This window comes from Bufo gargarizans, chromosome 7 (genome assembly GCF_014858855.1).
Source record: "Bufo gargarizans isolate SCDJY-AF-19 chromosome 7, ASM1485885v1, whole genome shotgun sequence".
In the NCBI taxonomy this organism is placed as follows: domain Eukaryota; kingdom Metazoa; phylum Chordata; class Amphibia; order Anura; family Bufonidae; genus Bufo; species Bufo gargarizans.
Window position 1 is genome coordinate 170,501,629 of NC_058086.1, and position 12,470 is coordinate 170,514,098.

At 51.9% G+C, this 12,470-nt stretch overlaps 1 protein-coding gene across 1 annotated transcript; it reads right to left on the minus strand.

Moving 5' to 3' along the window:
• Positions 1–2,293: 2,293 nt before the first annotated feature.
• Positions 2,294–12,229, minus strand: ARL8B (ADP ribosylation factor like GTPase 8B). The gene is made up of 7 exons (XM_044301025.1): positions 11,962–12,229; positions 10,225–10,305; positions 9,335–9,408; positions 8,846–8,939; positions 5,254–5,321; positions 4,879–4,949; positions 2,294–4,799 (listed from the first exon to the last, which is right to left on the minus strand). Exons 1-7 carry the CDS (start codon positions 12,082–12,084, stop codon positions 4,750–4,752), a joined length of 561 nt encoding a protein of 186 aa, XP_044156960.1. The 5' UTR covers positions 12,085–12,229; the 3' UTR covers positions 2,294–4,749.
• Positions 12,230–12,470: the final 241 nt, after the last annotated feature.

Here is a 12,470-nt window from a genome sequence, read left to right on the forward strand (position 1 = left end):
CTGCAGGATCGTCCCCCGCCCTCTAACCATCAGCTTCCTGCAGGATCGTCCCCCACCCTCCAACCGTCAGCTTCCTGCAGGATCGTCCCCCGCCCTCCAACCGTCAGCTTCCTGCAGGATCGTCCCCCGCCCTCCAACCATCAGCTTCCTGCAGGATCGTCCCCCGCCCTCCAACAGTCAGCTTCCTGCAGGATCGTCCCCCGCCCTCCAACCATCAGCTTCCTGCAGGATCGTCCCCCGCCCTCCAACCGTCAGCTTCCTTCAGGATCGTCCCCCGCCCTCCAACCATCAGCTTCCTGCAGGATCGTCCCCCGCCCTCCAACCATCAGCTTCCTGCAGGATCGTCCCCCGCCCTCCAACCATCAGCTTCCTGCAGGATCGTCCCCCGCCCTCCAACCGTCAGCTTCCTGCAGGATCGTCCCCCGCCCTCCAACCGTCAGCTTCCTGCAGGATCGTCCCCCGCCCTCCAACAGTCAGCTTCCTGCAGGATCGTCCCCCGCCCTCCAACCATCAGCTTCCTGCAGGATCGTCCCCCGCCCTCCAACCGTCAGCTTCCTTCAGGATCGTCCCCCGCCCTCCAACCGTCAGCTTCCTGCAGGATCGTCCCCCGCCCTCCAACCGTCAGCTTCCTGCAGGATCGTCCCCCGCCCTCCAACCATCAGCTTCCTGCAGGATTGTCCCCCGCCCTCCAACCATCAGCTTCCTGCAGGTTCGTCCCCCGCCCTCCAACCCTCAGCTTCCTGCAGGATCGTCCCCCGCCCTCCAACCGTCAGCCTCCTGCAGGATCGTCCCCTGCCCTCCAACCATCAGCTTCCTGCAGGATCGTCCCCCGCCCTCCAACCGTCAGCTTTCTGCAGGATCGTCCCCCGCCCTCCAACCGTCAGCTTCCTGCAGGATTGTCCCCCGCCCTCCAACCATCAGCTTCCTGCAGGATCGTCCCCCGCCCTCCAACCGTCAGCTTTCTGCAGGATCGTCCCCCGCCCTCCAACCGTCAGCTTCCTGCAGGATTGTCCCCCGCCCTCCAACCATCAGCTTCCTGCAGGATCGTCCCCTGCCCTCCAACCATCAGCTTCCTGCAGGATCGTCCCCCGCCCTCCAACCGTCAGCTTCCTGCAGGATCGTCCCCCGCCCTCCAACCGTCAGCTTCCTGCAGGATCGTCCCCCGCCCTCCAACCGTCCGCTTCCTGCAGGATCGTCCCCTGCACTCACCACACTAGTAACCTGAAGCGCCATTTTTACCTACCTGTATATTGAGGTGGAGAAACTCTAAACCGACAGCACTTGATTTCAGGAGGTCCAGGATTTTGATATTGAAGGTCTATCCTCGGGGAATGCTATCACTATCGGACTGGCGGAGGTCCGACACCCCGCACCTCTGCCGATCAGCTCCATCCATTGTGTGTAGCGGACAGAGCAGGTCACCATTCACTTCGCTGTGTAGCTACTCTGGAACAGCTTATTTTTTGGGGGGGGGCAGGGTGTCAGACCCCCACCGATTAGATATTGATGGTCTGTTCTGAGGATAGGCCATCAATATCAAAATCCTGAAAAATCAAGTGAAAACAAGGGAGCTGAGATTTAGGGAGCTGTGTGCTGTCCCCCTCTGGCTGCTTGTAACATGGAGGTAAGATTCACATAAAAATAGATAATACTGGCCTCTGCAGGGGAGCGGGGACAGAAAACCAGTGACCTCCAGTCATAGACAGTTAAATCACAGGAAGAGGACCCTGCAAACAGCTCCTCATATCTCAGCTTCCTGGACCCGTGTGAGATATTTCTGCAACAAGTCTTTGGCATATGAATTCACCCTTATGCATAGTGAACATGACGTGCTTTACTATTTACATGCATGTTATTTCTGCCGCCCTGATGGTGTGTGGCCCTCTTCGTGATGAATGCTGGGGGCCTAAGACATACGATCCTGTGGGGTAGTCCTACCCGTCTCTGGAGGAGTAAGAAAGCACAGAAGGAAGTCAGAGACCAAGCAGTGCATGTAGTAATAGTCCCATGAGAGCGCATCCACTCAAGATGAGGAACTTTACCACTACTTTGCTTTCTTAGATTGCACTGATCTTGAATCCTTTCTCCTACTCCTATCACATCCAGAGCTGCACTCACAATTCTATCGATTACCCTTAAAACTAACCTGTGGTCCAATTATCTACTACAGTCGTGGACAAAAGTTGTGAGACTGGCAAAAAGTTTGGTGTTTCCAGAGTTTGCTGCTTCAGTGTTTTTAGATCTTTTTGTCAGATGTTACTATGGTAACCGAAGGACAATTATAAGCATTTCAGAAGTTAAAAATATTTATTGACAACTCCATTAAGTTTATGCAGAAACGGAATATTTCCAGTTTTGACCCTTCTTCTGCACTTTGCCCCGCATGTCAGCTTCTAGGCCAAATCCTGACTGATGACAAACCCATTCTTGTCTAATCAGTGCTTGGAGTTGATCACAATGTCTGTGTTTTTGTTTTTCTCCTGCTTTTTGAGGATCGACCACAGGTTCTCAATGGGATTGAGATCTGGGGGGGTCTCCTGGCCAGGGACCCAAAATTTCAATGTTTTGTTCACCAAGCCACTTTTGCCTTGGGTTATGGTCTTCATCATGCCGGAAAAAGTATTCACCACATTGCTCCTGGGTGGTCGGGAGAAGGGGCTCCTGGGTGGTCGGGAGAAGGGGCTCCTGGGTGGTCGGGAGAAGGGGCTCCTGGGTGGTCGGGAGAAGGGGCTCCTGGGTGGTCGGGAGAAGGGGCTCCTGGGTGGTCGGGAGAAGGGGCTCCTGTCAGGGTGGTGACCCAATCCTGTAGCTTAATCCTGTTTAGGAGATGGTCCCGGCACTTGCTGGACTTTCTTGGGTGCCCTGGAGTCTTCTTGTAGTTCTTGATGATCCAATAAATGGTTGATTTGGATTTAGTTGCAGTCTTACAAGCAGCAATGTCCTCGCCTGCAACGTCCTTTTGATGCAAAGCAATGATGACGAAACGTTTCCTGGGAGGCAACTATGGTTAACAGAAGAAGACAATGATTTCAAGCAATCAGCTGCTCTTCTGATTCAATCAGCTGCCTTGCCTGCTTTAACACTTTCTCCTGAGCTAAAGAGAAGATCACCGACATGATGTCAGCAGGGCTGAAGTCCAATGAAATGGGGTTTTTATATGAAGTCCATTTTCATGGCAAGGGATGAGTTTACAATTAATTGCAATTCATAACGATCTAGAGATAATGTAGATTGCCACCAGAAAAACTGAATCAGAAAATAGTGTGAAAACCTAAATTCGTGTCAGTCTCAAAACTTTTGGCCAAGATTGTACACTGCAATGTAAAAGATGCAGGTCAGGGGCCACCAACCTCTGGATCTCAAGCTGTTGTGAGACTACAAATCTCAGCATTGTCAATTCACTTCTGACAACAGTCGAGCAAGTGTTCATCCTGGGAGTTGTAGTGTCACAGCTGCTGGAGTGCCTGGGACGGCTGACCCCTGGTGTAAACATCTCGCTGTCCGTGCTGAAGCAGGAGGCAGCGAGGTCACAGCCAACAGAAGATACCTGAATGCCACTCGGAGTGGAGCTAGAGCAGAAATTACGTAATTGCAAACTTACTGAAAGTGACGTTATTCAAAATGCACCTATACCTTTAATCAGCGCCCATGCAGACTCCTGATTTGAACCGGTCTCTAGTAGCACTCAAAGGGAAGTCGTCCCGGTTCTGTGGAGATCTATCACGCTCAGGCACAAGGAAAAGGCCAAAAGAAAATGTGAATAGCAGCAATAGTGCAGAGCGAGCTAAAGCGATGGCGGCAGCAGGTAGTGCCAGGTGAAGGGAAGCATACCAGGGGGCGCACACGGGATGGGGACTCAGCAAACTCAGGGAATGGAAGACGGAGCTGGACAAGACTCCTGCCGAGGAGATGCAGAGCCTCTTGAGTACCAAGTGGAAGGACAGACAGAAGAATTTTCCACAGTTGAAGGCCTCCATCTCCAGATCTTGATTGTTCTGCCGACTGATGGGTATGCAATGCTCTGAGTGCAGTCTGTAGGGGGGGGGGGGGGGGGGGCGCAACCGAAGTAACTGACCGTGGTGCTGTAGGGTTGACAACCGCCCCCATTATCTCCACTGATCCTCGTGCTCCACAAAATCTTTCACGTCATGGACGACTTGATTATTGTAAGAACATGTGACACTCCATTCCAGGAGTCCACCCTGCCCCCCGTTCTGCTTTGGCATCTTTATATCAAGTCGACATATCGGCATGCCCACGGATGGCTCCTAGGAAGTAGTCGACCAAGGTTTGGGGCAAGCAGCAGCGAGACGTCTCTAAAGAAACAGCACGGTGCAAAGGGCAGACATGAAGGCACATAAGTGTGTGGGGGGCAAGGCAAACCCTGGCGGGCGACCAGATGGATGGAGATAGAAATCATGAAGCCTAAAGACCTGTAGCGTCACCAGGGCTCAAACAGGAAGGACGGACTGGATATGGGATGGGCCACCGATCACCGCAAAGAGAACAGAAGGAATATATTCAGCTGGACGGGTCGAGAGCGAACTTGGGAGGCAGAGCAGGAAACGAGGACATGACCCTGGGTGGACAGCAGCGGCACATCCTCAAGCAGATGGGCCCCGGTGGCGTGCCCTCCGAAGTGTGAGGAGCATATGTCCCCAGGCACAGGGCAGGGAGATAGAGGGCACGTCCGTGGGGCAGGGCAAGAAGGGCACATTCCATAATATAGAGCAGCAGCTTCCACGACTCTTAGCTACGGCGCGTCTTAGAGTGCTGGATCAGCCACTGCAGGGTGATATCTGAGGAGAGAGACATCAAGAGGTAAGAATCGAGAGTGCTGACTGCAGGGGGGCCCAACACGGTCTCCCCGCCTCTTACCTATGTTATCCTTCTCTTTACAGGAGATGGAATAGCAGCAGATTTCCCGGTCCTGGATCATCGCCAGGTGCCTGTGCGGAGAGAGCAGCGGTCACTAGAACTCCGGAAACATAAACATCCGGCCAATCCTCCCGGATCCCTGCTGCATCTTATTACAATATTAGGGAATGGCATGAATGACAATGCATTTATGGCAGTAGGGGTCTGATTATACCCCGCAGCGGTTCACACATTACAGGCTCTGCGGGATCCGTCACCAGCAGGTGGGTCCTGTTATCAGAACACCACAGGTTAGAATCAGATCCAGTAGATACATTGCTCGTTGTCCGATATGATCGTTACATTGGCCCTCGCTCTATGAAGTGTAATGATTACATTTTGTCGATCAGCTGCCGCTCGTCCAGCGCGCTCGGGAGGTCTCTTTTATTCCCAAGAATCAGAACCTGTAAAGAGATAAAACATCGGGTCAGTGGTCACCGTACAGAGGGGCGCTCGTCAGTATCGGTCAGGGCCATGGACCTGGAATGGAGTGGGGGAGGGGTGTCCGCATACCCAACCACAACTTCAAACTCCTGGGTCTAGTTATTGGTGGGGGGCTCAGCAGTCGGCCCCCCAACAACCCATCTAGCATTTATTATCTATCCAGTGAATAGCTACAATATTACATTAATAAGTCTATAATTTGCAACGTATATGTTGCTTTTCAATTCCTATCCATTTTCAAGACTTCTGCTTCCTGACAGTGAACGGATGTCTCTGTGCAGACCTAATCCTTCTCACAGCAGAGGGCTTGTTTCAATTGTATCCAGTCTAGACAATCCTTCATGAGCCTTGACTTCAGACTGATAGATTTTACCTGCACTGATACATTGTAACAAACTATCAGGAGAGAGATTTGTGCTGCTGATGTGTTTATACACTGACAGACTATCAGCAGATTCGGTTTCCATTACCATCTCTATGCCGATGACACCCCGCTATACACTTCAACCCATCACCTCACCCCTGCCGTCTCTGACATCATGTCCTCCAGTGACTGTCTGCCCGCCGTCTCTGACCTCATGTCCCCCAGTGACTGTCTGTCCGCCGTCTCTGACATCATGTCCTCCAGTGACTGTCTGCCCGCCGTCTCTGCCATCATGTCCTCCAGTGACTGTCTGCCCGCCGTCTCTGCCATCATGTCCTCCAGTGACTGTCTGCCCGCCGTCTCTGACATCATGTCCTCCAGTGACTGTCTGCCCGCCGTCTCTGACATCATGTCCTCCAGTGACTGTCTGCCCGCCGTCTCTGACCTCATGTCCCCCAGTGACTGTCTGCCCGTCGTCTCTGACCTCATGTCCTCCAGTGACTGTCTGTCCGCCGTCTCTGACATCATGTCCTCCAGTGACTGTCTGCCCACCGTCTCTGACATCATGTCCCCCAGTGACTGTCTGCCCGCCGTCTCTGACATCATGTCCCCCAGTGACTGTCTGCCCGCCGTCTCTGCCATCATGTCCTCCAGTGACGGTCTGCCCGCCGTCTCTGACATCATGTCCTCACGTGACTGTCTGCCCGCCGTCTCTGACATCATGTCCTCCAGTGACTGTCTGCCCACCGTCTCTGACATCATGTCCTCCAGTGACTGTCTGTCCGCCGTCTCTGCCATCATGTCCTCCAGTGACTGTCTGCCCGCCGTCTCTGCCATCATGTCCTCCAGTGACTGTCTGCCCGCCGTCTCTGCCATCATGTCCTCCAGTGACTGTCTGCCCGCCGTCTCTGCCATCATGTCCTCCAGTGACTGTCTGTCCGCCGTCTCTGCCATCATGTCCTCCAGTGACTGTCTGCCCGCCGTCTCTGACCTCATGTCCTCCAGTGACTGTCTGCCCGCCGTCTCTGACCTCATGTCCTCCAGTGACTGTCTGCCCGCCGTCTCTGACATCATGTCCTCACGTGACTGTCTGCCTGCCGTCTCTGACATCATGTCCTCCAGTGACTGTCTGTCCGCCGTCTCTGACATCATGTCCTCACGTGACTGTCTGCCTGCCGTCTCTGACATCATGTCCTCCAGTGACTGTCCGTCCGCTGTCTCTGACCTCATGTCCCCCAGTGACTGTCTGTCCGCCGTCTCTGACCTCATGTCCTCCAGTGACTGTCTGACCTCATGTCCTCCAGTGACTGTCTGCCCGCCGTCTCTGACCTCATGTCCTCCAGTGACTGTCTGCCCGCCGTCTCTGACATCATGTCCTCCAGTCACTGTCTGCCTGCCGTCTCTGCCATCATGTCCTCCAGTGACTGTCTGCCCGCCGTCTCTGACATCATGTCCTCCAGTCACTGTCTGCCTGCCGTCTCTGCCATCATGTCCTCCAGTGACTGTCTGCCCGCCGTCTCTGACATCATGTCCTCCAGTGACTGTCTGCCCGCCGTCTCTGACATCATGTCCTCCAGTGACTGTCTGCCCGCCGTCTCTGACATCATGTCCTCCAGTGACTGTCTGCCCGCCGTCTCTGACATCATGTCCTCCAGTGACTGTCTGCCCGCCGTCTCTGACATCATGCCCTCCAGTGACTGTCTGTCCGCCGTCTCTGACATCATGTCCTCCAGTGACTGTCTGCCCGCCGTCTCTGACATCATGTCCTCCAGTGACTGTCTGTCCGCCGTCTCTGACATCATGTCCTCCAGTGACTGTCCGTCCGCTGTCTCTGACATCATCTCCATCTCGGTGGGCAGCACTGCCATATCTCCTGGGTGCACACCCGCTGTCTCAGTGTTATGTTGGACACTGACCTTTCCTTCACCCCTATATTCAATCTCTCGCCCGCTCATGTCGTCTGCACCTCAAAAACATCTCTAGGATTCGCCCTTTTCTTACAGTAAAAACAACAAAAATTCTCATTGTTGTCCTGATCTTCACGATTACTGTTACCTCATTACTAACTGGTCGCCCCCTCACCAATCTATCCTTAACGCAGCAGCCAGGCTCATCTATCTGTCTAACCGCTACTCTGATGCCTCCGCCTTGTGCCAGTCATTGCATCGGTTGCCCATACAGTATAGAATCCAATTTACAGGGCATCTGTCAGCAGTTTTGTCCCTATCACACTGGCTGACCTGTTACATGTGCACTTGGCATCTGTGTTGGTCCATGTTCATATGTTCCCGCATTGCTGAGAAAAAGGATGTTTTATTATATGCAAATGAGTCTCTAGGAGCAACGGGGGCGTTACCATTACACCTGGAGGCTCTGCTCTCTCTGCAACTGCCGCGCCCTCTGCACTGTGATTGACAGGACCAGGTGTGATGATGTGTTCCCTGCTTCTTCTCACCCACAAAGCCCTCCCCAGTGCTGCATCCCCTACATCTCCGTCTACCATTCTTCCCGTGCCCCCCATAATCTGAACCTCTCACTCCAGGCTCCAAGACTTCTCCCGAGCTGCCCCAACTCTCTGGAACGCCCTACCGCAAGCAAGTAGGTTAATTCCCATCATCCACAGTTTTAGGAGCTCCCTAAACACACATCTTTACAGGGTGGCCGATCACATCCCCTGATCTAAGTCTCCTCCCTACAGAATCAGTATAAGTCTAAACCTGATCCATCACATCCGCACCCCATGCACTCAGAAGCTCTACACCTTTTGTCTCACCCCCATCTCCTCATAGATTGTAAGCTCTTGTGATCAGGGTCTTCATTCCTCGTGTATGTTGCTCTGACTCTGTTTGTACATGAACCCTCTAATTGCAAAGCGCTGCGGAATATGTTGGCGCTATAGACATAAAGATTGGCTGGACTGGATACAACTGTAACAAACCCTCAGCTGTGAGAGGTGTAAGATCTGTATATGCTTCAGCCTTTGGATGTAAACATTCCTGTTCCCTTTCAGCGACAGCAAGAAGAGATCTTGACAATGGTGAGAAAGTTGCAAATGTTCTTATGATACAATGGCTGTGACTAGTTCGGGGGCAGGCACGGCGCCCTCTGCTGGACACGCACCGGTATACCCTGTAACTGCGGTTTATCCAGCAGGTTGTGCAGTTCATTACGAGACGCTTCTATCTTCTCGCTGTCGGCCGCGTCCACCATGTAACTGCGGAGGAAGAAGGTCACAGGGATCAGTTAGGATTATGTGCTGCCTCTTGCACATGACCGTATGTATGTTGTGGTCTGCAAAAAACGGATCCGCAAAAAATACGGATGACGTCCGTGTGCATTCCGTATTTTGCAGAACGGAACAGCTGGCCTCTAATAGAACAGTCCTATTCGGACAATAATAGGACAAGTTCTATCTTTTAGTGAAACAGAAATACGGAAACGGAATGCACACGGAGTAACTTCTGGTTTTTTTTTTTGCGGACCTATTGAAATTAATGGGTCCGCAAAAAAAACTGAACGGACATGGAAAGAAAATACGTTTGTGTGCAAGAGGCCTAAAGGGGAGGTTCCCGGGGGTCAGACAGCGGAGGTAGAGACGATGTAACTTACACAATGGCGTTGACGCCCCGACAGTAGCGCTCCCACATGCTGCGAAATCGAGGCTGCCCCCCGATATCCCAGATCTGAAGGAAAACACAGGGGAAGGAAAAGAGCAGACATGTCCATTGTCACTGCACGGTTCAGGGAATATTTCAGGATCTCTGCTTGGTTTCAGTGAATGGCGACTGTTCCTTTTCTATCCAGTGTACACATTAGCACAGATCTGTCTCTGGTTATAATTAGAGATGAGCGAATTTCGGATGCTACATCCAAAGTCACGACGCTAAAAAATGTGTTATAATGCTGTACGGAGATCCTTCTCCATACAGAACTAGAATGTACTGTCTCCGATGAGGCGAAGTCCATTATTCACGAAGTCGCACGCGACTAACTTCGGTAATTAATTATTACAGTGAAAAACTTTGGAACCGAAGCCGAGTTCAGAGCCAAGTTTTGAAGTGGTTAAATTATAATCAATTACCAAAGTTATTCAACGAAGTATCGCGCAACTTGGAGAATAACGTACTTCAGCTCATCAGAGCCCATACATTCTAATACTGTACGGAGACAGTTATTCCGAAGTTTTGAACGAACCGACTTCGGATTAAGAATCCCAAGCTCGCTTCGCTCGACTCTAGTCACAATGTATGAGTCTTTGGCAGCACAAATCCCTCTCCTGATAGTTTGTTACAATGTATCAGTGCAGGTATCATGTATCAGTCTGAAGTCCCGGCGGCTGTTTACCTTCACAGCTCATTGTAACAAACCCTCAGGGCACTTTTTCATTCTCTGAATGTAAACAAGAATGTTTCTATTCAATGAGAGCAAGCGGAGATCTGGGAAATGGTGATGAAGCTACGTTTACAGATGACCCCGTTACTTCTTCGGTATTTCCTCACCTTGATGGTGACGTTTCCTTTTGTCACTTTCCTCATGTTGAACCCGACGGTCGGTATCATGTCCTCGCTGAACTGGCCCGACTGCGGGAGACACAAGACCAGCCGTCAGCCGCCGCCACCTGTACCACGGCGTATCCCTGCCACGTCAACAGGGGGCACTACTACTACCAACTGTCTTGGGCCATTACATGCTGGGACTTGTAGTTCATTACATGCTGGGATGAGTAGTTTATTACATACTGTGATTACTGGTTCATTACATGCTGGGATGAGTAGTCCATTGCATGCTGGGGCTTGTAGTTCATTACATGCTGGGATGAGTAGTTTATTACATACGGTGATTACAGGTTCATTACATGCTGGGATGAGTAGTCCATTGCATGCTGGGATGAGTAGTCCATTGCATGCTGGGATGAGTAGTCCATTGCATGCTGGGGCTTGTAGTTAACTGCATGCTGGGGCTTGTAGTGCATTACATGCTGGGGCTTGTAGTGCATTACATGCTGGGGCTGGTAGTGCAATACATGCTGGGGCTTGTAGTGCATTACGTGCTGGGATGAGTAGTTTATTACATACTGTGATTACAGGTTCATTACATGCTGGGATGAGTAGTCCATTGCATGCTGGGGCTTGTAGTTAACTGCATGCTGGGGCTTGTAGTGCATTACATGCTGGGGCTTGTAGTGCATTACATGCTGGGGCTGGTAGTGCAATACATGCTGGGGCTTGTAGTGCATTACGTGCTGGGATGAGTAGTTTATTACATACTGTGATTACAGGTTCATTACATGCTGGGATGAGTAGTCCATTGCATGCTGGGGCTTGTAGTTAACTGCATGCTGGGGCTTGTAGTGCATTACGTGCTGGGGCTTGTAGTGCATTACGTGCTGGGGCTTGCAGTGCATTACGTCCTGGGGCTTGCAGTGCATTACGTCCTGGGGCTTGCAGTGCATTACGTGCTGGGGCTTGCAGTGCATTACGTGCTGGGGCTTGCAGTGCATTACGTGCTGGGATTAGTAGTTAACTGCATGCTGGGCCTTGTAGTTCATTACATGCTGGGATTAGTAGTCCATTGCATGCTGGGGCTTGTAGTTCATTTCATGCTGGGGCTTGTAGTTCATTACATGCTGGGATTAGTAGTCCATTGCATGCTGGGGCTTGTAGTTCATTGCATGCTGGGGCTTGTAGTTCATTATATGCTGGGGCTTGTAGTTCATTACATGCTGGGGCTTGTAGTTCATTACATGCTGGGGCTTGTAGTTCATTACATGCTGGGATTAGTAGTGCATTACATGCTGGGATTAGTAGTGCATTACATGCTGGGATTAGTAGTGCATTACATGCTGGGGCTTGTAGTTCATTACATGCTGGGGCTTGTAGTTCATTACATGCTGGGGCTTGTAGTTCATTACATGCTGGGGCTTGTAGTTCATTACATGCTGGGGCTTGTAGTTCATTACATGCTGGGGCTTGTAGTTCATTACATGCTGGGGCTTGTAGTTCATTACATGCTGGGGCTTGTAGTTCATTACATGCTGGGATTAGTAGTGCATTACATGCTGGGATTAGTAGTGCATTACATACTGGGGCTTGTAGTTCATTACATGCTGGGATTAGTAGTGCATTACATGCTGGGATTAGTAGTGCATTACATGCTGGGATTAGTAGTTCATTACATGCTGGGGCTTGTAGTTCTACAGCCGGGACCCCCTGACTGCTGCCCTCCCCTCCTCTCACCGCTATGACATTGACAAAGGTGGTCTTCCCCGAGTGCTGCAGCCCGACCAGCGTCAGCTCCATCTCCTCCTTCCAGAAGAGAGAGCGGAACCAGTCCAGCAGCCGAGACAGGAGCGACATCATGGCGGGGTCCGGCCGGGGCCTCCGGGGACGGCAGACAGGGGGCGCACTGCAGGGACCAGAGGCCTACGGGCGCCGGAAGACACCGGGACTCACAACAGCAGCCTGCTCACCGGAAGCGGAAGTGTCAACCGGTGAACGAGCCCAGGCCGACGCCCCCTCTGGCGGTAAGACGCGGTACTGTCTGCCCGGCCAATAGCAGCGATAGCCCCCGCACTACAACTCCCATGATCCCACTGCACAGCCGGTCATAGCCGGGAATTGTGGGAAATGGAGTTCACGTTTTCATAGGGGTAGCCTTTAGTTGGGAGCGGTTTCCCGTAGCAGCCAATCAGAACCTGTGAAATATGGAATCTGGTTGCTATGGGCAACTGCTCCCCTTTTCCTTT